At 46.5% G+C, this 22,949-nt stretch overlaps 1 protein-coding gene across 1 annotated transcript; it reads left to right on the top strand.

Annotated features, from left to right (window-relative positions):
* Positions 1-8,813: 8,813 nt before the first annotated feature.
* MAB21L3 (mab-21 like 3) lies at positions 8,814-22,712 on the top strand (the record flags this gene model as incomplete). Its single annotated transcript, XM_081895011.1, is given in 10 exon segments — positions 8,814-9,078; positions 9,320-9,628; positions 10,032-10,218; positions 12,346-12,486; positions 15,740-15,811; positions 17,051-17,131; positions 17,134-17,344; positions 18,101-18,282; positions 20,531-20,725; positions 22,479-22,712. Coding segments are annotated over 8 exon segments (1,164 nt in total). The 5' UTR covers positions 8,814-9,078; positions 9,320-9,628; positions 10,032-10,170.
* Between the last annotated feature and the right edge of the window lie 237 nt (positions 22,713-22,949).

The following is a 22,949-nucleotide window of genomic DNA, read 5'->3' as shown; positions in this document are numbered from 1 at the left end:
TATTGCCTACCCAGTTTTATGCTGATTTATCCACCTGCCTGCTGCTAGCACAAGGAGTGATTTCTTTGAGACCAGATATTTATACCCATCCCTGCAAGGAATGACAAGGTAGAAAGCAGTTCCATTTAGAGTGACACCATCCCAAAGGGCTTGGGAAGCTAGAACTGTCAGTGTGAATCAATACCTTCCCCTCGATATGCTGCAAACTGCTGCTAGCAAAAGCCCAGAGCCACTGAAATGAGAAAATTGGCTTAGCGTCACAGCTGGAGTGAGGATGAGCAGGGCTAGAACTACAGCTAGGAACTTGCTGGCATACTTTAGAGTTTAGATATTATAGGGAGAAGATGGAGCTTGACTGCAGGATTAAAATTGTACTAAAACTCTGCAATCGTAAGAATCTTAATGTGGCTAATGTTAACTGATCGTCAGGTAGGGCACAAGTTCTGCCATAAGCAGAATAGGGATTGATAAGGGGGGAATCAATACTAATAGACAAAATAAAAACGAACAAATTGCCCCCTGAGAGTTCTCAAAGAACTCAAATGTGAAATTGCTGGGCTTGTGTGTCAGATCAGCCTCCATACCTGTGGACTGGAGAGTCACTGATGTAACACAGTTTTTTTCAAATGGGATCTGCCTGAGAGGATCCTGTATATTATAGGCTGGTTAGTTTAACGTCTGTCCTAGGAAAACAGGTGGAGAGTATTGTTAAAGATAAAACAACTAAGCATATAGAAGAATAAGCCTGACTTGAAGCTGTGCTCGCCCATCTCCATCGTTGTCTTTCTCAGGATCTGACACTGTTTTGATGACCCAAAAGCTCTGAGAGCCCACTTTGTTGTCTCATGGTAGTTTGCAACACCCCCTCTGGCGGCCATGTGTCCTGCAGTGACAACATCCTTACAATTTTATTGTATGTATGTGTGTATTATTTTCTCCCAAAGCAGTTCCCCTCAGCGGAAGAGAGAAGCCCTGCCATCAGGCTTACAAAAGACACACAAGGAAAGAATGGTTCTCAAAAAGCAAGTTACACTTGTATGGCAAAGGAGTGGGATGAGTTCTTCAAGGCCAGTACACAAGAGCTAGGTTAAAGGAGAGCATTTATATTGGGTTCAGGCCAGTCTGCCCTTTCCTTGTTTACATGGCAGCTCATAGTTCTTCTTCCTTTGGCCAATGGATGGGTCCAGGGTGTTCCTTCCCGTTGCTTATGGAGTTGCTTATTTCTCAGATGGGTGAGACCAGACAGTCTCCTTGTCTTTAAGTTATTCCTGGGAGGCAGGATGTGTGTGTTGAGTCCCAGTGGTCCGGGGTCCCTTGGCAAGTGGCAGAACCTATAGTGTGTTTTCCTTTAAATCATTTAAAATCTAACAAAAAAAGTTTTTAGAAACCCTAAAAGGAATTGAAACAGAATATATATATGTTTGTGTGTGTGTGACCATAAGAATCCAAAAAAAAACCCCTAAGAAAGTCTAAAATAAGCTCTGGATCCATTCCAGTCCGGCTCCCGCGCTGGTCATGGGACCGAGACGGCTCTGGTCGCCCTAACAGATGATCTCCGCAGGCAGCTGGATTGAGGCGGGTCGGGGCTGCTGATTCTCCTAGATCTGTCAGCAGCCTTCAACATGGTCGCTCACGAACTCCTGGACCACCGCCTTGCCAACGTGATCCAGGGCCAACGGGATCCAGGGCCAAGTCCTTCAATGGCTGCGCTCGTATCTCTCTGGTTGGGGACAGAGGGTGGCGCTTGGGGGGGGAATTGTCATTGCGCCACTCCTTGGTGTGTGGAGTGCCACAGGGTGCAATACTCTCCCCGATGCTTTTCAACATCTTTATGCGCCCCCTCGCCCAGCTTGTCCGGAGTTTTGGGCTGGGCTGCCATCAGTACGCTGATGACACCCAACTCTATCTGTTGATGAATGGCCATCCTGACTCGGCCCCAGACACACTGACCAGATGTTTGGAAGCTGTGGCTGGATGGTTACGTGGGAGCCGGTTGAAGTTAAATCCTTCGAAGACAGAGGTCCTCTGGCTGGGACGGGACGATATGGGATTGAGGGGGCAACTCCCATCTCTTGCGGGGGTGCAATTAGTGCCAGCACCGTCCGTTAAGAGTTTGGGTGTAATCTTCGACACCTCCCTCTCCATGGAGGCGCAGATTGCAGCTACAACAAAGGCGGCATTTTTTCATCTCCGCCAAGCTAAGCAGTTGGCCCCTTATCTCTCTCGCCCGGACCTAGCCACTGTAATCCACGCGACGGTCACCTCCAGACTGGATTATTGTAACTCTACGTGGGGCTGCCCTTGAGACTGACCCAGAAACTCCAGCGGGTGCAGAATGCCGCGGCGAGACTCCTTATGGGGTCTTTGCTGTGAGATCATATTCATCCGGTGCTATACCAGCTGCACTGGCTCCCGGTGGAGTACAGGATCAGGTTTAAGGTGCTGGTTTTAACCTTCAAAGCCCTATACGGCCTAGGACCCTCGTACCTATGGGACCGCCTCTCCTGGTATGCCCCACAGAGGAACTTACGGTCTTCAAATAAAAATATCTTGAAGGTCCCAGGCCACAGGGAGGTTAGGCTGGCCTCAACTAGAGCCAGGGCTTTTTTGGCTGTGGCTCCAACCTGGTGGAACGCTCTGTCACAAGAGACAAGGGCCCTGCAGGACTTGACATCTTTCCGCAGGGCCTGCAAGACAGAGCTGTTGTTTTTAAAAGTCTGGAATGGATTAACCTGTTTTCCATTACTATCTATGGGAAAGTGCACCTTGGTTCTCAAACTTAATCGGTTCCGGAAGTCTGTTCCAAAACCAAAGCATTCCATAACCAAGGTGCACTTTCCCATAGATAGCAATGGAAAACAGGTTAATCCATTCCAGACTTTTAAAAACAACCCCTCAAAGAGCAATTTAACATGAATTTTACTACCTAACAAGACCATTGATCCATAAAATGAAAGCCATAGACAATGTTCTGTACTATGAAATAAGACAGTATTGTAGATGATAAAAATAAAAATTAAAACAATTTCTTACCTGCACTGATGATAATCATTCCGGAGGGGGGTGGCTTTTATCCATTTCTACAATCAATCAATCAATCAATCAATCAATCATAAAACGAACAGGCACAAAAATGAAAAAGACACACAAACAAAAACACAAAAAATAGCAAAAACAAGAGCACCAAATATCACCTCAGAATACTGCAATCAGAAACGGAAGGCTTTAATTACGATGGGGAGGGATTTAAATTAGCTGCACAAGCCTAAAAACGGGAGGGGAAAAGACTTAATTATGATGGGGGGGGGGGACTTCCGGGTTGGCGCCATCGCCGAATGGCGGGCTCCCTCCGAGCTCCGGAGGGAGCCTGCTTGGCAGGGGCTGGGTCCTACCGCACCGGCGATGCGGGGACCCTTAAAAACCACGGACACGGAGGCCGTGGACATGGAGACTCGGCTGGCACCGCTAGCGCCCTCCCGACTCGTGAAGGAGCCTTTTTAAAGGCTACGGATCGGGTGCCGGGGAGAAGCGTGGTGCTTTGAGTCCTCTGCTATCCCTGCCAAGCGAAGCCGCATGCCATCCGGCGGAGAGCGCTGACTTCTTCCATTGAGAATTCGGACTTTTTAACAACAACCCGTGAGTAATTTGGAAACCGGGTTTAAAAGGAGAAAAAAAGAAATTTTTTTCGGATTTGATACGAGCAGGGGGGGGGATCCAAAAAGGAAGTCAGTCCCCCTCCCTACTGTAAACCTTCTAAAACAAGGACTGGGAAACCAAGGTCCAAAAAGAATTGTATTGCGGATAAAACTAAGAGTTCCACGATGGGAAATTACAAGAACTGTGCTGGAGGAAGAATTGAGGGAGAAGGAAAACGTAACCCCCCCCCCTGGGAACCGGGGTGATTGAGGAGAGAGCCTGGCGAAAAGTGAAGGAGATTTTGACAGCTGTCAAAGTAGCTGTCAAAGTCGGAAATTCAAAGAGGACTTTATTATGAGGTCTTTGCTGGTTAATTTTGTTACAATTTGTTACAATCCGTTAAAACTTGGATACAAAATGGCGAAAACATGGATAACAATCGGACTTTTGGACTAGAGAAAACAAAGTTATAACAATCCCCCTAGAGGAGTTTCAGGACATTACAAAGAAGATTGTAAGTGGAAAAATACCATCGGAATTTTACAGGACTGGTTATCTTCTGGGAAAGCTGCAAAACGGAAACAATATTGTGTCTACAGGGTGTCCAACTAAAGGAGACAATAGAATTTTCTATTGAAGAAAGGAAGGGACTGAACGCAAGTTTTTGTTCCTGAATAACAATAACCCCTGCAGTCTTACTAAATTTCTGAGTTAGAACGTTTTAGCAGCGGAACAAGAGGAAACTGGACTACAACTTGGAAAGAACAATAGGGGGAGGTTTATTAAAGATTTGAAGCTAAATGGTTTAAAAATAATTTTAAAAATAATTATAAAAAGAAAAAGCCAGCAAGGAGTTGGGGGAAAAATGTGATTTATGGACTTTAAGAATTCCAGGCAGATAACATGGATTGGTGGTCAGGGGGAAATTAAACCGGGGACGGGGGGGGGGGGGAGAAATAGAATCCAAAGGCTTGTCAACTATTTTATGAATTGGCCTTCTCTTATTTACTATATTTTCTATTTCTTACTTTCTTATATTTCTATTGTGTGGGGTGTCTTTATCATTAAAAAAAGGGAAATTGTGGAATGGAAAGGGGGTGGGCCCTGGGGAGAGAACTTTTGTCTTTTATTAAGGGTATTGATGAGGATTGTATAAATTTAAATTTAAATTTGACTAATGGTCTAAACAAACTAAGTTTTAATTAGAACTGAGAGCTTGTGGAGCCAACAATATGATAGGGGAATATGGTAGGGGTGGGGGAAGGAGGGAGTCCCAGAAAGTGGGTGTATGAAAATAAGGTTTTGAATGTACTTTAATCTTTTCTTTCTGTATTTCTGGAAATCTTAATAAATATTATTTAAAAAAAAATAATTATGATGGGGGGGGGACTCAAATGAGCTGCGCACCAGTGAAAACAGAAGCTCAGGAGCACGTTCGGCTTCCAAGGCAAAGTTCAAAAAACGGAACACCTACTTCCAGGTTTGCAGCGTTCCGGTTACTAGTTGTTCGGGAACTAAGCTATTTGCAAACAGAGGTACCACTGTATCTAGTTTGTGGCACAGGCCATCATCCGTCGAATCTTGAGCGCTGCTGTGCAGAATCTGGCAACTCTGTGTGTGGTAGCAGGGTGGTATCTGAAAGCAGCAGGGAGGTATAGAATTGTCCTGCGCGCCCTGGGTACTTATGCAGTGATGGGGAGATGAGGCTGGTACGAATGTCTCTATAATAAAAGACACTGGGGAAGCACATTCTCTCGTTTCTACTTGCCAGAGTCCCAGGGGCATTGCCTCTCCAGATAGGCAACCTTCCTGTATCTGCCTTCAAGGACAGGGCGAGGGGAGGACATGACATCAAGCCAAAGTCCTCCGGTGCTTAGGGACTTCGAGTTTAGCTAGATATGCCCTAGGGGAGGCAGAGTACCTGGGGGATTCATTGGCAATACAAGTTGGGGTCCTGGCTAGATCCAACTGGCGCTCAGTGATTCCCGAACAACCTCTCTGCTGCAATATTTCATGCACAGTCCCTTGCCAAGTGGTGTGGTCTCTTGCAAACATTTTCCATAGTGTGGCCATTGCATGAGTTCATGAAAGCAGCTGGGTTTATTGCACAATTTTCTGCTTTCTCCCAGCTCTTGCCTGTTGCATTTGTGTGCCTCCATCCGAGCTTGGTAAGTTTTTGTTTGGTTTTTGCATTGTCTTGTGAGCTGGTGCTTAAAGAATTCCTTGGGTTTCTATTGGGTAATATTTGCATACTGCTGTGTAATAGTTGCATACTCCGCTCTGTTGACTCAGCTGTTTTGAAAATTCCAAGGACCTTTTCCAAGGTGAGCTCACAATCTTCTAGCAAACTTCTCTTGGTGCTGTTGTCTTTGATTCCAAATACTAGCTGGTCATCTAGGGTTGCCACATTCCCAAAAACTTTTGGGGGGGAACATCTCCCCCCAAAACCAAGTTGTTGGCCCACTGACGAGGACATCTTGTCAAAAGACCCTCCCAAACTGGGAGATGCCCTTGGGATGGTGCCCACAAGGGAGAAGGCAAGCCATTTCCCTCAAAGCCTCTAAGGTGGCCCTGAGGACAATCTTTAAAAATGAATCTAACCATGATATGGTTCCCTATGTTTCTAAATTTTGAGGGATAGCAAAAGAAGCAGAATGGCTTTCCTGGACAAACCAGAAACCAATAATCTGCCCGGGCGCCAGTTTCCTGCCCAATTCCCGGACGTGTCCGAGAAAACCCAGACTTACGGCAGCCCTAAGCAGGACTCAGTTAACTCTCCTTAATGACATGTATTGCTTAGTGGCCTGAGATCAGTCACAAAACTCTAAAGAGGTTCTCTCTCGGCAATAGCATTCTGAACATGCAGCATTCAAATGTTCAAATTCTATGTCCTTTTCAAGATGTTTCTGAGAGGAAGTTATTGGTTTTTTTGGTTTGTTCTTGTTTTTATTATGTATTTTGTGCTTTTATGCTGTGGAACGCCCTGAGATCTTCTGATGAAGGGCAATATACAAATTTAATAAATAACAAGAGACCATAGAACACCGGTCTTGAAAGACCTACATTGGCTCCCAGTATGTTTCCAAGCACAATTCAAAGTGTTGGTGCTGACCTTGAAAGCCCTAAACGGCCTCGGTCCAGTAGACCTGAAGGAGCGTCTCCTCCCCCATCGTTCTGCCCGGACATTGAGGTCCAGCTCAGAGGGTCTTCTGGCGGTTCCCTCCCTGCGAGAAGTGAGGTTACAGGGAACCAGGCAGAGGCCTTCTTGGTGGTGGTGCCTGCCCTGTGGAACGCCCTCCCAGCAGATGTCTAGGAAAGAAACAACTCTCTGACTTTTAGAAGACATCTGAAGGCAGCCCTGTTTAGGGAGGTTTTTAATATCTGATGTTTTATCATGTTTTTAATATTCTGTTGGAAGCCACCCAGAGTGGCTAGGGAAACCCAGCCAGATGGGTGGGGTATAAGTAATAAATTATTATTATTATTATTATTATTATTATTATTATTATTATTAACAACAACACTCCAGTTCTAGTTTCATTTGTCTACATCTCGGTGGCAAGAAATCATGCTCTCTTTCTCTGAATACAGATTTAGGATTAACTCATTTTATTTTATATCTAAGCTCTCTTTCCCATTTAGCTTTATCGTTCTGCCCAAAGATAAATTTTGCAACCTCCAAAATCTTTGCAAGGCTCCCAGGAGAAGTCTTACTCCAGAGAAGAATTCACCTTTTTACTGTGGTTGAGACTGTCATACCAGTAACAATCTATAGGGCAGATTTAGGTGTGTTGTTTAAACAAACAAACAAACAAACAAACAAACAAACAAACAAGAAAGCACTGGAGGCGGCACAGTTGATGGAGCTGACAAATATTGATCTACCGTAGTAGGCAGCAATGAAGAAGGCCCTGGAACATGACTTTGCTGCTGTCACAACGAATTAGCAGCAACATTGTAAAGCTCGCTCTGTTTGCAAGCCTCCATCCCGTGACTCATCCAATCATTAAAAAGAAAAAATGATGCGCGGAACATCCTCAAAATAGCCAGGTCAAACATGCTCCTTTGCTATTTATAGAATGAAGTGCATACTCCGTGACGGAAGACTGCACAGTGTAGTAAAATTGAAGAAGAGAACCTTTGGTTACAGAACTCAGTCTTTGGTAAGGGGTGGTCAGAACTCCAAAATGCAAGTTATTAAAATAGCCTGTAAGGCTTTAAAATTCAGTCCCCTAACAATTAAAAGAAGCTGAGTAGTACAGTGGGGGTGAGAATGGGGGTGATAAGTGTTCCAATATGTTTCTGTTGTAGGGAACACATCTCACTTTCTGGGGGGCGGGAATAAAAAAATAAAAACAGGGTGGTTTTTGACATCTATTCTGTCTCCAGCCTACCCTGAAAAGTTGTGAGAATGCTCTATCTACGCTGGAGAGGGGGCAAAATACCACCATGCTAAAGAGCTTGACTTACAGAAATCCCTTCCTTACATTTTCTCATGCCTTAAAGCCAAAGTAGACACAACATCAGTGAACAGAATCTACTGGGGTTTTCTTTTGTTTTAAGTGGCAATGGCAACAAGAGCTGTTTGTCTTGTCCAGCTTTGGGGGGGGGGCATCTTAGGGAAGGCATTTTAATAAGGAAAACAGCATGAAAGAATTAAACCCAACCCCCCCCCCGCCCCATGCTAAGATCCCAGTGCAAGTCCCCCCTCTTGACACTTTACAGTTTAGCAAATGGTGGTGATCCTGTTCCTAGATCTCTGGCATCAAAGGTGCCTTGAAAGTAATCCAAATCTTATCTTTTCAAAGTTGCAGGAAATGGGAGTACACCCTGGGCTTTCCTGGTATTCCATAACTGTCCATACATTTCCCCCCTTTGTTGCACATTTTTGCCAGGTATACTGTCTTTTCCAAAGGTAAAGGTAAAGGACCTTTGGAAGGTTAAGTCCAAGGCGACTCTGGGGTTGCGGCGCTCGTCTCGCTTTCAGGCCAAGGGAGCCAGCGTTGGTCCACAGACAGCTTTCCGGGTCATGCGGCCAGCATGACTAAGCCGCTTCTGGCGCAACGGGACACCGTGACGGAAACCAGAGCACACGCTGTTTACCTTCCCACTGCAGTGGTACCTATTTATCTACTCGTACTGGGCTGCTTTCGAACTGCTAGGTTGGCAGGAGCTGGGACAGAGCAACGGGAGCTGACCGTGTCACGGGGATTTGAACCACCGACCTTCTGATCAGCAAGCCCAAGAGGCTCAGTGGTTTGGACCACAGTGCCACCCGCGTCCCTTTTTCCATAGGAAGCACCCCTATACCAAGTCAGATCATTGACCCATCTAGCTCAATATTGTCGACACTGTTGGCCGTGTATCTCTAGAAATGTATCTTGTCCGGACAGGCAAAGGTTTGGGTGTGTGGCTTTCAGCAGTGGGAGGAAAAGAGCACAGGTGAGACAGAAGGACTTAGTCTTGGAGGCTGGAAAGATAGGCATCTGACTTTCAGCCCTAAGGGGGATTCTCTGCATATCTCTATTCCTCTAGTCATGCAACCCACATCAATCTGTCTCGTGACCAAAACATCAGAAGTGAGCTAGGGACAAGAACGGCCAACTCCAGTCCAAATGTCTTGGGTGGTTGAGCTATGAAAGTTGCAGGAACCCCCTGGGGGCTAATCCTTTTTTATTTGCAGATGTTTTGGTCTTCCCAGTCCCTCGTGGCCCCGCAAGACTATCCAGGGAAGAGACTGCAAGCTGCCAAGCCAAGCCCAGCTGTTCGGAGTGAATCTCTGGCCTTGTGCACCACACATCTCTGACGCAAGCTTTTGCAAAAACAAACAACCGCTTCGATTGATAAAGAGCCCAATCAATTGTTTTCCCTTCCTGAGCAATTTGTGGTGGGTGCGCTTCTGTTCGTTTGGGCCGCTGGCAGCTAACGAGAGGCGGCTCAGTCTGTGTTTACAGTCAAGAAAGGCGAGCGGCTGGCAGGCAAGGCCCAAGTGGTGGGGCATTTACAGTCAATACTTGCAGGAGGCAGAAAGGAGAGATAAGGAGCAGAGGCCTTGCACTGCAACACCAAAGCGTATAAAGCCAAGGGCTCCGTTGCAGAGAAGGGCGGGGGGGGGCAGGTGGAAGATGATTTATTTTGCAGAGGATATGGGCAAGAGAGCTTGACTGAGCAAGGAGGTGTCTTGTGGCAGTCAGCAATGGCTGAGAAAGATTAGCCTTTTCTGAAACTCTTAAGTCTGCACGTGTTAAGATTGTTTGCATTTTTTAAAATGGAAACAATCAAACCCGTTTTCTTTTTGGAGGGGGTCGGACTGGGAATGTCCTTAAGTGCTAAGCTGCGCATGGGTGCTGTAATGCGGGACAAAAAGAAGGTTTGCTTTCCTTCTCCATATGCAGGAAAAACAAGGTTTCTAATGAAATAGTCAAGGAAAAGCGCGTGTGGAAACCCCGGGATTGTTGCCCCGCGCCAGTGTCAAGAAAACCCTGCAGGCACAGAGGATTTTCCTTGGAGATCCGTTGAAGACGAGTCCTTGCCATGAAACCCCTCCCAGAAGAAGCTGTAGAACAATACATTCAGAATAAGGTAAGGGACATTGTGGCGGTTCAGAATTCTGTTTTCATGTTTATGAGGCAGAACCAGTGTGGTTTTTCAGTGGGGGATGCAGGGGACGCACACCCCTAAACATTTTGTGAATCGAAGTTTGGCCCCATTGAGGGGCAGTATTTCAATATGAGTAGGAAAAGGAGAGGACCCCTAAACATTTTTAATAGGAAAAAAGCACTGGGTAGAACTTTCCAGGTAAAGCACCAACTGAACGAAATTTTGGGAAGGATCAACAAAGTCTGACCTGGGAATGTCTCCTGCTCTGAAGTACCCAATCTTGGATCTACAGTAAAACCATTATGGACAAATGCAAGAGGATCTGTGGCAGTTTTTATTCTGTCTGCTGGAGCCAAACAGGGCAGATGCTCTCTATGGAGAGATACGAATGGCTAGAGTAATTTGGCGGGGGGCGGGGGGTTCCTTCAAATTTTCTTAACTTCTTCGTTAACTCGTCTGCAGAGGCAGGATCTTAACGCAGAAAATGCAGAGTGAAAAGGGTTCAGCCCCTTCCAGAAGCCCTGCAGATCCAATACACCTTCTGTCCACAGCTGCACTTACATTTTCAAAACACGTGGGAAATATTGTGCCATCGTGTCTAATTTGGGCCTGATTTTCTCAGTAACTGCTCAAACTGGGCATTAACAGAAGGACGCTTTGGGCTTGTACATGTTTGGGCATTATGTAGCTGTTAATCCACTTTGCCCCATCAAATTAGACACTCTACACCCACACGTATTTGAATCTGTATATAAGAAGCAGCTTCATTCTTCCTCGTGTTTTCGTTTGTGTTTTTCCCCACCTTCTGATTTCTTGATTTCCTGATGCACACCTTGTTCTTCTTGTTTTTTATATAGTCGCACAAGAAATCTAATTGACTTTGACCCTGCCCATGATATAATTAAGTATAGTCAACACAGTGTAATAAGGGATTATCAACAAACAAAACTTCGCCCAGTGAGAAGACACCTCTTGAGAAGGAAGGAACACTGTTCTTGGTTTTTTTTTTACAAAAATCCCCACCCTGAATTGGAGGGCAGCAGGCAACTAGAGTATATTAAAAACAGGTCTGAAAAGCAAGGATTCTCATACAGTTCATAGATGCCAGAAATTTGATATATAGGGTAATAAAGATGAGTTCTGAAGCATCTTAATGCCTAAAAATTGTAAATTTTATGATGTGAACTGCCGTGAGATCTACAGATGACGGGTGGTATATAAATTCAAAATAATAATAATAATAATTTCATTGCAGCTGACACTTTCATGGGCAAAAGTCTGCTTTGTCAGATGCATGAAGCGTAACCTAAGTGTATAAACCTTGAGGGGAAAAGGGGGGGGGCATTTTTTGTTTCCTTTTTACAAAAGGCCAAGCAATTCAAGTGATAGCTTTAGATGCCTCACAGTACAATGAAGAACACAAAAGAATTCAACGATCCAGCCGAGTAAATGTAAGATCCAGTAATTTGGGTGTAACTACTCATAATTGAAGAGAGGAGCGCCTGGCGTGTTCTGGTCCAGGGGGTCACAAAGAGTCGGACACGACTAAACAACAACTCAGAATTAAGCAGAGGAAGCTCTGCCGTGTAAATAATACCTAAAGGGGGACAACCCTTTAGATATTTCCCCAACCCAAAAGATTTGGGGAGGGGAGGGAAGTTCCGTTCTACAAACAGAATCCTTCCACTAGCAGAATTACTGAACTGGACAGCGCCCTCTGAACTGGAATTCCCATGCCATTTGCATGCAGACTCACATACATGTGTACATGCGCACACAGCAAGGTTCACCTAAATAACATGCCTTCCAGAAGGTCTGTGGTTCAGTAGCTTTGTTTGGTTAAGCTGTGGACTAGATGCCCCTTGGGGGTCCCTTGCGGCAGTCGTGGAGGAAGGGTCCCAATGGAGTGGCGCCCGCCCGAGCGATCACCCCAAGGGGGAGGTGCCTGACCACAGCGACGTCAAACCCCCCCCCCCCGGGCTGGCACCCGGAGCAGACTGCCCTCCCCACTCCCTTCCTCCACCACTCCCTTCCGGGTCTACGATTCTCTGATTCTATCTAGTCTGGGGTCCGAAACAATATAGTAGGAATGTTGGGTTTTGTCTGCAGGTGGACCTGAGGCACCGAGCTGTGGCCAAAACTGTGGATGAAGTGCAAAAAATCATACAACGGCTTACCAACGAAATTAGCAACAAGGATTCTCGTTTCCAGGCAATTTCTAACTCTGGGATTCATAACGAAAACATGAAGGTAAGCGTGCATGGGGTCTTTGGCTTGAACCAGGCCTTCTCAGTTGTGGCGCCCGTCCTGTGGAACGCCCTCCCATCAGATGCCAAGGAAATAAGCAACTATCTGACTTTTAGAAGACATCTGAAGGCAGCCCTGTTTAGGGAAGTTTTTAATGACTGTTGTTTTAATGTGGTTTTTTTCATATTTTGTTGGAAGCCGCCCAGAGTGGTTGGGGAAACCCAGCCAAATGGGTGGGGTATAAATATATTATTATTATTATTATTATTATTATTATTATTATTATTATTATTATTATTATTTGTGCACTGAGTCCACGAGGGATTCTGGACCCTCCTCCTCCTCATGGGAGCACCATCTGTCCATTATAGACTGCAGGATTAAAGCTACCCCTGGTGCCTCTGGCTCCTTGCTCTGGACTGCAGTTCTGCAACCTTCAAAGGACAGTGGAAGGTCTGGGTTGTGTGGGAAGCAGTTTGTGGGCAACCTGGAGCCGTGGAATGAAGGTGTAATTCAGAACCAAAGGGCAAGCCAGAAGGCAGGATTTGAGGAGCAAACCAGAAGCTAGGACTGATGCACAACCAAAAGATGCAGGAAGAGGCTGGAACTCAGGATGATTTCATTGTTTCCGGTTCATATTCTCAATATCCCTGAATGGGTTTCTATTACCACTCGTATTCAGCCTTCAGTTACAATCAGAGGCATACTTCCTTGCAATTATTAAAACTGGAGCTGGATCTCCGCAAACCTTTTTAACCTTATTAGAACGACATTACATAGATCGTTCTAAAACGTCACAGGGCAGACTGGTAAATTTCAAACGTTCCTTACCTTCTTTTCCCTGTCAAATGCAGTTTCCCAGCTGCCAGTTCCTGGTTGCTCTGCAGCGCCCTCTGGTGTCACCTTTCAATTACGCATTATTAACGTTACAAGCAAAAGGTAACCTGCCCATCCATCTACGTTAGGAAAATCATTCCTTAACCCTTCCTTAATGTTATAAACCGTGAGCGTAGATCTGCCCTGGGTGTGCCATAATGCCAGTGGAAATTGATTGAAGAGAATGGATGGTACCACTGGTGATACAGAGATGCCTTTGGCCATAGAGATGTTCTGCCATGTACCAGAGAAAGTAGGAGCTTCTGAAAAGAGTGAAGGAGATTCACTACAGGTGATTGTAACTTAGGTCTGAGGCTGCAGTCCTACTTAGCCTACTTAGTTAGACGGAGCAGATAAGCTCAGTAGGAGCAGATATGGTTAGGAGTCTGCTGCTCACAACAGATGCTGTCTGGTAGCCTTGCATGTTGGTTATTTGCTGCCCAGACCCTTCCAGGTCTCGCTATTTCAGAGGCTGTAATAAAACACGACCTCCCTCGTCTCCCATGTCCAGATGCTGTGGACTGCACAAAAACATCCGTGTTTTGTCTGTTTCTGCCACTGCGTAGCAATGGTGTGATTATAGGCTGGTCATTTTCTTCTAAGAGATGTTGTGGGGCCTGGCAAGCTTTTGTGCAAGGAGATGTGGAGAGGGTGGTCTTCAATATTCCTTCTACCTTGGCAATTCCATGATTTGATAAAGGTTCTCATTCTATTTAGTAAGTAAAACCCCTAAAACATCAACCCTTTGTAAAGGAAGTTTTTAAATAACTCTTGCAAGCATCTGGAGAAAGGCACAGTTTCATATTTAATGGTTGGGAGGCAGGCCCTAGGGAGCAAATGCTTCATTTCTGCAAATCAGCAACGGTTCTTGTCAACTGACTAAATAGCTACCACTGAAGAGCTAAACTTTTTTTGAGAGAAACTTGCCTTCGTTGTTTTTTTAAATTTAATGTATTTGAATCCCACTTTCCCCCCAAAGAGCTCAAAGCAGTGTACATAGCTCTTACCATTAGTAACCTTAGGTAAAGGTAAAGGGACCCCTGACCATTTGGTCCAGTTGCTCATGACTCTGGGGTTGCGGCGCTCATCTCGCTTTATTGGCCGAGGGAGCCGGCGTACAGCTTCTGGGTCATGTGGCCAGCAGGACTAATCTGCTTCTGGCGAACCAGAGCAGACACAGAAACGCCATTTACCTTCCCACCAGAGCAGTACCTATTTATCTACTTGCACTTTGATGTGCTTTCGAACTGCTGGATTGGCAGGAGCTGGGACTGAGCAACGGGAACTCAGCCCGTCGTGGGGATTCGAACCGCCGACCTTCTGATCGGCAAGTCCTAGGCTCTGTGGTTTAAACCACAGCGCCACCCGCATCCCTTAGTAACCTTACAGCTAAGTTAACTCCAGGTGAATGCTTAGAGGGAGGGTGCAGCAAATGGTGATATCCAGGTAACACTTTATTTGACATGCATCCGTGAGAAGGGGCTGAACCTGCAGACTCAGAATGGTGAGGGTTAGGGCTTATTTATCAGGCAGGCTGGTTCAGACTACTGAAACACTAGCAACATGTGAGTACTGATGATCATCATTCCCAGCCCCAGGGATCAATATGGGTAGCCGAAATTCCCAGGGACCATAGTTCTCCTTTGAAGTGCCCTTTCTACATTCCTGGCTTGGGGCGAGGCTAGTTTGACATTAACCAGCAGCCTCGGAGGTCGCTGGCAGGGTCGCCCTTGAGATGACTTATGGAAATTGGGAAACCCATCAGGTCTTGGCTAGGTGGCAAGCTGTGGGCGGGGGGGGGGAGGGAACGAAATGTCCCCACAAGTCTCCAGACCTTGTGGCAAGGTGAGGGGGGAGCCAAGGAATGGTGGCACCATTTCTCCCTTCTCCCTCCCTTTTTCCTCATTCCAGTTCTTGGAGGCTGATACCCATTTTCAGAAACGGCACTTGCAACAAGGGGGCACCGCATTTTAGTAGACTGGAGAAGGTTGTGAGGCTGCCGCCACAAACTGGTTTTCAGCATTGCAAAAGCTGCGGAGATGACTGCAGTTCCTGCTGTCTCGCTCTCTCTGCCCTGGGTCCCCCCCTCACCTCTCTTGCAGGCAGATAAGGTAGAAAGAGACTGAACTGAGATAGCAGGCCAAGACCCCACAAGGGAAGAAAGCAGCTCAAGGCCGTGTTTTCCTTGTTTCCCGAAGGAGTGGACAAGGTGTGCTTCAGAGTGTTTTGAAGACGTTCCGTCTCCAGGCTGCAAAGCGGGCATCTCTTTGGATTTCACCCTGCCAGTGATTTGTATTAACACCAGCTGCGTTTTTAGTTAGCCAACTAATTGCCTTTGACTGCATCTGTTCTGTCTGCTTCTTTCCTTGCTGCCTCTCAGGATCAGCCAGCCTTACTGGCCAAGTGGTCAGCTCTGCTTCAGGGGAAGAGCCCCTTCCACCTGTCTATCCAGGTACAAACACCTTGCCTAGGTTCCCTCCGGGTCCCCTCATGTCTGCTTCCTCCCTTGATCACCGCCACTCGCACTCCACCAACTACCCTAGCTCACCTCTTCCCTAGCCAAGACCTCCCAAAATGGGTGAAAGCGCAAAGTCATGCTTTTAATTCACCTGCTGCCTGAGAAGTCTCACCTGAAGAAGGGGGCTTCACATTTTGCTGGACGTATTCTAGTCCCTGGGCTTTACGTACCACGGAATTTGTCATCCCCACCAAAGCCACGTGGGACTTCTTTGCAATGGCACATGAACAATAAATTCCATCTGTACTTATGCCTTGTAATTCCTTTCTGAGGAATCCCATCCTTGTTTTATTCAGACCTCTGCTGTTGTTTAAAATGGCCACTTTTCTTGCTTTTCAGTGTCCCTCCCTCTTCACTGTGCTCAAACTTCCCCAAGGATGTTAAGCCCTCAAATATTCCATAGTACTTTACTCAAACACCTGCTGTTGTTTCAAACCACCATTTCTGTAATGTACTGAAGTTCTCACCCTGGGCCAGCAGGGGGATACTGTGGATAGTTTTCACTCAGGTCCACATATGCAAATAAGGGATCGAAAGTGACGTTCAGTGATTGGATAATTACAGAAAGTGGTTACAGTTGCGATGTAGTGGAGCTCTATATAAGCAGGCTGGCTGAACCCTTCAGTTCAGTTCTGTTCTGGCCTGTGAATAAGCAAGAGCTGTTTGAAGAATCGCTGTGTCGTCTGATATGTTCACCCACAACTTAACCATTTCCCTCTCAGTTCACTCAATCCCTGCTTTAATTAAAACTCTTCTGTTGTTTTCAACTGCCTCTTTCCCCTCTCAGTCTTGCCTGCCCCTCACTCCTCTGCCGGAGCCATTGCTGTTGTGCAACCTGCCTTCACTTTTGCTTCCCTATCCCAACCTGACTTCAGGATAGTGATACGGCACTGCCAATCTTCCCGTGAGGATTGCTTGATGGCATTCTTACATTATTATTATAGAGAGAGATAGATCATTTCCTCGCTGTTAGCAGATGTAGTGAAGTAACCAAGGCCTCCAGTACTTAACATATATACTTCTGAGTAAGCATGCTTAGGGTTGCATTCAGCTGTGAATCAGGAAGCCTCTAATTCAGATCCGACCCATGGAAGTGTGGACAAGGCCAAACTCTGTTCTAGTTTCCTGGCCATCCTAGCCATTCCCTGTTCCAACCTTTCTGAATCTGTCTAGGTCTTAACTCCCAGCCAGTTCCTCATCACCGTCCCCTTGCTTGGCCTGTCTGGCTACAAAGAAGGCCAAGTACGGCATTGGCGCGCTACTACACGACGCATGGGGCCAAGCTCCTGTCCCCTGTCAGGGACCCGGAGGAGCTGCAGCAGTGGCTGGAAGTGGAGCAGTTCTCCAAGAGCCTCCAGGAGTGGCACGAGACAGATGTGAACATCGAGGGCGACCTCGTGCCTGCCAAGGTCCTGGCTGTCTTCCGAGAACTTGTGGAGAAAGCGATCGCATCTCACAATCTCACAGGTGAGTTCACTGGGGCAGGTGCGAGAGGAAGTGGCTCAGGGTTTTTGGTAGCCCTTTCCCACAATCAACCACAGGCACTCATGGCCTCTCCAAACCTCGAACAGATATTTCTGCCGGGTCTACACACACACACACACCAGCAGAGTGGTCCTGGCCCTCATGACAGACCATACCACAAATCATCATCATCATCACCACCACCATCATCATCTGCATTGTGACTTGCAGTGATTTCTAATGATCATAGTTTAGACCATATTTAGTGTAATTAAGAGTGAATTTCTGTTTAATTATTTGCTGATGTTTTCAGAGTTAATTTTATTGCGTACTATTATATTCTAATAGATTGTTGAATATTAATTTCTTTTATATAAGCCATTCTGTTTAAAAGTTATATTTTGTTACGCCTTTCTGTATTGGACCAGATTATTGTAAGGGGCGCGTTCTTGATTGTTTATTTTGTTGCTGTAAACCCCCTTGTGCAAGTAATATAAAAAGGCGGTATACAAATTAAAAGTGAAATGAAATTGAACTGCCTTTGTGACTATAGATACAGACTGGCAGAAGCATACTGTCATAAGGGGTTTTTTGGGGGGGGGGACTGCCCCTAAACCCAAGAAATTAATGAATGTCAGAATCCAGCTAATATTGGGCATAGGAAGAGGAAATGCCAGCTGCAGAATTGTGCCAGGCGAGGAATCTGCTGCAGTCCGGTTTCTGCTGAGAAATACCCTTTTTTGATGCCCTTTCCCCCAGAGCGAGTCAGCATTTTGGAAGGCTTCAGCCCAGTGGTCCATGTTGCTGTGGAGACATCCGACGTCCAGGTTGAGGTTGAGCTGGTTCCAACGATTGAGATCCCAACTTGTTGGCCTCAGAAAATCAAGTGGCCCCGATGTTTCAAGCGCTGGCCTAGCCAGGAGAAAGTGCAATGCGTCAAGGTACCAGGCCAGGATGCGACCGTGATTTTAGCCCCAAGCCGATCTTGCAAAGAGGGGCATGTGGAGGGGTAAGAGAGCAGGATTTAGGCCAGGGGTGTTCCCTGGTGTGACAGGAGAGAATGTATTTCTTATCACTAAAATAGTCGGTTTGGCAGGAGCAAATTTTTATTCTGAAAGTGTGGCCCACAATAAAATAAAATAAATGAGAACCAATGATTTAGGCCACAATGATTTGAACAGTTAAAACTAATATTCTGCTCTGGGGTTCAGAAGTAATACTGCCCCAGCCGTGGAGACGGAGCGTAGTCACTATGGCCAGTAGCCTTCGATAGCCCCCTCCTTCGCGAAATATATCTAGGTGGGCAGACGCTCCAAGGGTCCCTATTTCCCAGGGCCATCCTGGATTTAGAGAAGCCCTCCTGGTTTCTGATTTGATCCCGGAATGTCCCGCTTTTCCTGAGGATGTCCCTATTTTCATCGGAGAAATGTTGGAGGGTATGGAGTTATCCAGCCCACGGGGTGTCTGAAGGTAATCCTGTATAGGGAAGGTTTTTTTAAATAATAATAATAATAATTAATGTTTTCTTATGTTTTTATATATGTTGGAAGCTGCCCAGAGTGGCTGGGGCAACACAACAAGATGTGTGGGGTATAAATAGTAAAATCATCGTTCTGGAATGGGACGTCCCTATTTTCATCGGGGAAATGTTGGAGGGTACGGGTTGGTGGCCACCGCTACTATGGAGTGAGTTCCATAGTTTATGCGCTGTGTGAAGAAGTGTTTTCTCTTATCTGTCCCGAACCTTCGAACTTCCCACTTCATTGGATGCCCACAAGACCTCGTGTTATGGTGGGGAGATGGACTTTTCTCTTCTCTTTCTGTGGGCCATGCCTGGAGACAGGAGTCTGGTGCCAACTGGCAGTGGAGACTTGCAGCACATTCTTGTAAGCAAGGGAAGAAAAACATGAGTCATTTTCAAATCCTCTACTTACTAGGGAGTGGTGGCCAATGTACACAACCCATAAAAGTATGAAGAGGGCACCATTTCTATTTAATGCTACTAGGTTGGGGGAAGATTGTAACTTCCAGATCCCTCTTGACCAATTGCTTTTAAGACCCTCTACACTAGATCAGGGTTTCCAAACTTGTGTCTTCAGCTGTTTCTTGGACTACCACTCCCATCATCCCTAGCTGGCAGGAGCAGTGGTCAGGGATGATGGGAATTGTAGTCCAAAAACAGCTGGAGGCCCAAGTTTGGGAAACACCAGTCTAGACAGTGTCTTCTCCCATATTTTCCCTTTCGACTGCTAAAATATGCCTAATGTTTTCTTAATCTGGACCAGTTAAAAACTATGGTGGCACGTGAAAGGCCGTTAATGTTCTCTTCTCTGGATATGCATCCAGCCTCCTCTCGCTGGAGAGTCCCCAAAGCCCAAGCCTTAACACAGCTTCTAGATATCCTGTTGTTGTTGTTGTTGTTGTTGTTGTTGTTGTTGTTGTTGTTAATAATAATAATAATAATAATAATAATAATAATAATATACCCTGCCCTCCCCGGCCCAGAGCCAGACTCTGGGCGGCTAACACCAGTAAAATTACAATAAAAACATAATAGGGAGGAAAATACCAATTTAAAATACAGGTTAAAATGCAATTTAAAATGCAGCCTCATTTTAAAAGTAGCCCATAAATCAAAACCATAAGGGGAGGGAAACATAAGGGTCAGACTGAGTCCAAACCAAAGGCCAGGCAGAACAGCTCCGTCTTGCAGGCCCTGCAGAAAGATGTCAAGTCCCGCAGGGCCCTGGTCTCTTGGGACAGAGCTTTCCACCAAGTCAGGGCCAGTACTGAAAAGGCCCTGGCCCTAGTTGAAACCAGTCTAACCACCTTGCGACTTGGGACCTCCAAGGTGTTGTCATTTGTGGCCTTAAGGTCCTCTGCAGGGCATACCAGGAGAGGCGTCCCGTAGGTAGGTATCCCATTGAAGGCAATGGGATAAGCATGCAAATGTTGCTTTTAATTTAGCATATTTTAATATGTTTTATTTGCATAATTCTGTGCCTTTCAATCTGTTTCAGAGTATTAGTAAGCACCCTGGACCCTTGGGATAATTGATGGATTGAAACAGTGCAAAGGCTGCTCCTATGGAGCTGCTCAACCAATCTCTCAGCTGTGTGTGGGGGGGCTCCCTCTGCCTTCTCTCCCCCGTCTTTTCCTTCCCCAACTTGCTCTGCTTCTTTTCTGCAGTCTTTTGGCTTTGATCTCTTGGCCTCTTCCAACTACCACTGGTACCTGAGCTTCGCGAGAGCTGAGCACATTCTGATGCAGGGACTCGACGAGGACGGCGGTTGCCGCATGATGTGCTTCCGGGTCATGAGGCAGATGAAGGAAGATGTCTGGTGTGCAGGAAACAAGCCAGTCCTCACAGCCTTCCACCTGCAGGTGTGTGCGCAGCCAGTGAGGCATTGGGAAGAGGGGAGAGATCTGTACCCCAAAACAAGAGGAGATGTTTTGGGGGACTGGCTCCTTAACGCTTCTTCATTGCCTGTGGTTTGCTAAGGGCGGAAGGCAGCTGACTCTCTCTTCTCCACACCACGGGATCCTACTGGGTGGGGAAGGAGGTGAGGAAAAGGTTGTGTTGGAAAGAGAGAGGAAATGGGTAGAGTCTGCCATTTTCTGCTCTGGCTCCATCCACCATTGACCTCTGACAGAGTAGTCCCAACGGAATCTGACACTTGACAGAAAAACATAGCTGTCAACTGTCCCTTGTTTGGTGGGAAAGTCCCTTATCCCAGCACTGTGCCCCGCTGCTGTCCCTTATTGATGATGTCCCTTAAATTTCCCGGGTTTCAAAGGAAGCAGCTCCTCTCCCTCCCTCCCTCCCTGCCGGCCAGGGAGGAAGAAGGCTCCAACTGTGTTGCTTGGCTGCATTGCTCACCCAATAAGGAGTCTAAGAACGACTGGGGGGTGGAGCTTGCATGCCTTGTGCCAATCAAATCGGCCATGTTGCCTGGGGACTCGCCTTTGCTCAGCGATGGTGGTTTTCCTTGCTGCATCCCCTTTGCCGGGTTGCTGCGCTGTGGGAACCACCGCTTGAGGCTTTGTTTGGATGCTGGTTGACTAAAATCCCTTATTTTGGCTGCTGATCCCTTATTTTCGAGGCTGCTGGTCCCTTATTTTCAAATCTGTAAGTTGGCAGCTATGCAGAAAAAGGGTTTTCCACCCTTGATCCAGGTCATTACTCGGACCGGATGCCATTATTAAGAAGGCCGTCTAATTCACTTGTGCTAGCAAGTCCCCATGTTCTCTCTTCTAGATGGGACACTTTCTGCAGACCCACACAGGGCCAAACATTACATAATAGGCTTGTGTGATGGAGACACCAGCTGTGGTGTTTCTAAACGTTCTGGTATGTTTCTAGGCTTTCAGTTATGGAAACAACTCCATATAAACATGAAGATATACTATGTAGGCCAGACACTAGCACTTGCCAGAGACGTGCTAGTGAGTTGCAGGGAAATCATTTTTGGCCCAGATTTTGTGTTTGTGATATTGGGGGGGTGGGAGATGGTCTTGCCCAGACTTCCTCATCCTCGGCCCTCCAGATGTTTTGAGACTACAACTCCCATCATCCCTGACCACTGGTCCTGCTAGCTAGGGATCATGGGAGGTGTAGGCCAAAAACATCTGGAGGGCCGAGCTTGAGGAGGCCTGGTCTTGCCCTTTGTTTTTCTGGCAACCAGGCCCAAGCCACACACCCCCCCAGCTGTTGTCTGTCACCCCCCCTCCCCCCGTATTTACTTTTAAAAATATATTTATTTATTATTAATGTTGCAATACATATATGAAATATTTACATAGTGATACATATACATTATATTTGTAAATTCGCATTTTCACATTTCATTATGTACCAACATTTATCCATTTCTTTTTTTGCTGCTTATTTCTTGCCTGTGTCTATTTCTTGCCTGTGCATGACTTCCTTGTTATTATTTTGTAATTTTATTATGGAGATTGTATTTTTGTATCTTAATAAGCATTTATTCTTATATATCTGCTTGACTTAACTTTGCACCACTGTATTGACTTCAAGGTTGGGAGCCATCCCATGTAGACTGTATCCCCACCCCCACCCCACCCCCGTACTTCCTGCGTTGTTGAATTCAGTGTGCCTCATTTGTGTCTTCTGCAGATGGTGCTTTTCTGGACGTGCGAGAAGTACCCTCGCTCCAAGGACTGGTCCTGCTTCCGCAAAGGCTTCCTACGGATGGTGCGCAAGCTGCACAAATGCGTGAGCCAGCACTTCCTGAAGCATTACTTCATCAAAGGCACCAACCTGCTGAAGTATGCCAACACCAACGACCTGGATATGGTCGCGGGCAAGCTGGCGGTCTTCTTGGAGAACCCTTCGCTTCCTCTGGACTGAGAGAGATGGACAAGCAGACTCCCGAACCAGGTTTTGCCCTGTTCATTAGTTCCTCCGTGTGGTGAGTAGTGAGGATAGAGGCAAACGGAGCGGCATCTGGGAGCAAACTCTTCTGTCTTCTGCCTCTCCGCGATTAGTTTGCTTACGTCTCACCTTCTGGATCTGGAGCCAGCCAGCCTCTTTCGCAGAAACTCCGCCTGTGGAGAGTGGAAGGGCAGAGTGCTGCCCCCTTCTGTT

The sequence above is a fragment of the Podarcis melisellensis genome (genome assembly GCF_964234715.1).
Source record: "Podarcis melisellensis genome assembly, chromosome: 17".
NCBI lineage: Eukaryota > Metazoa > Chordata > Lepidosauria > Squamata > Lacertidae > Podarcis > Podarcis melisellensis.
Note: the sequence above shows the minus strand (reverse complement) of the source record. Positions and strands in the feature narration are given on the sequence as shown.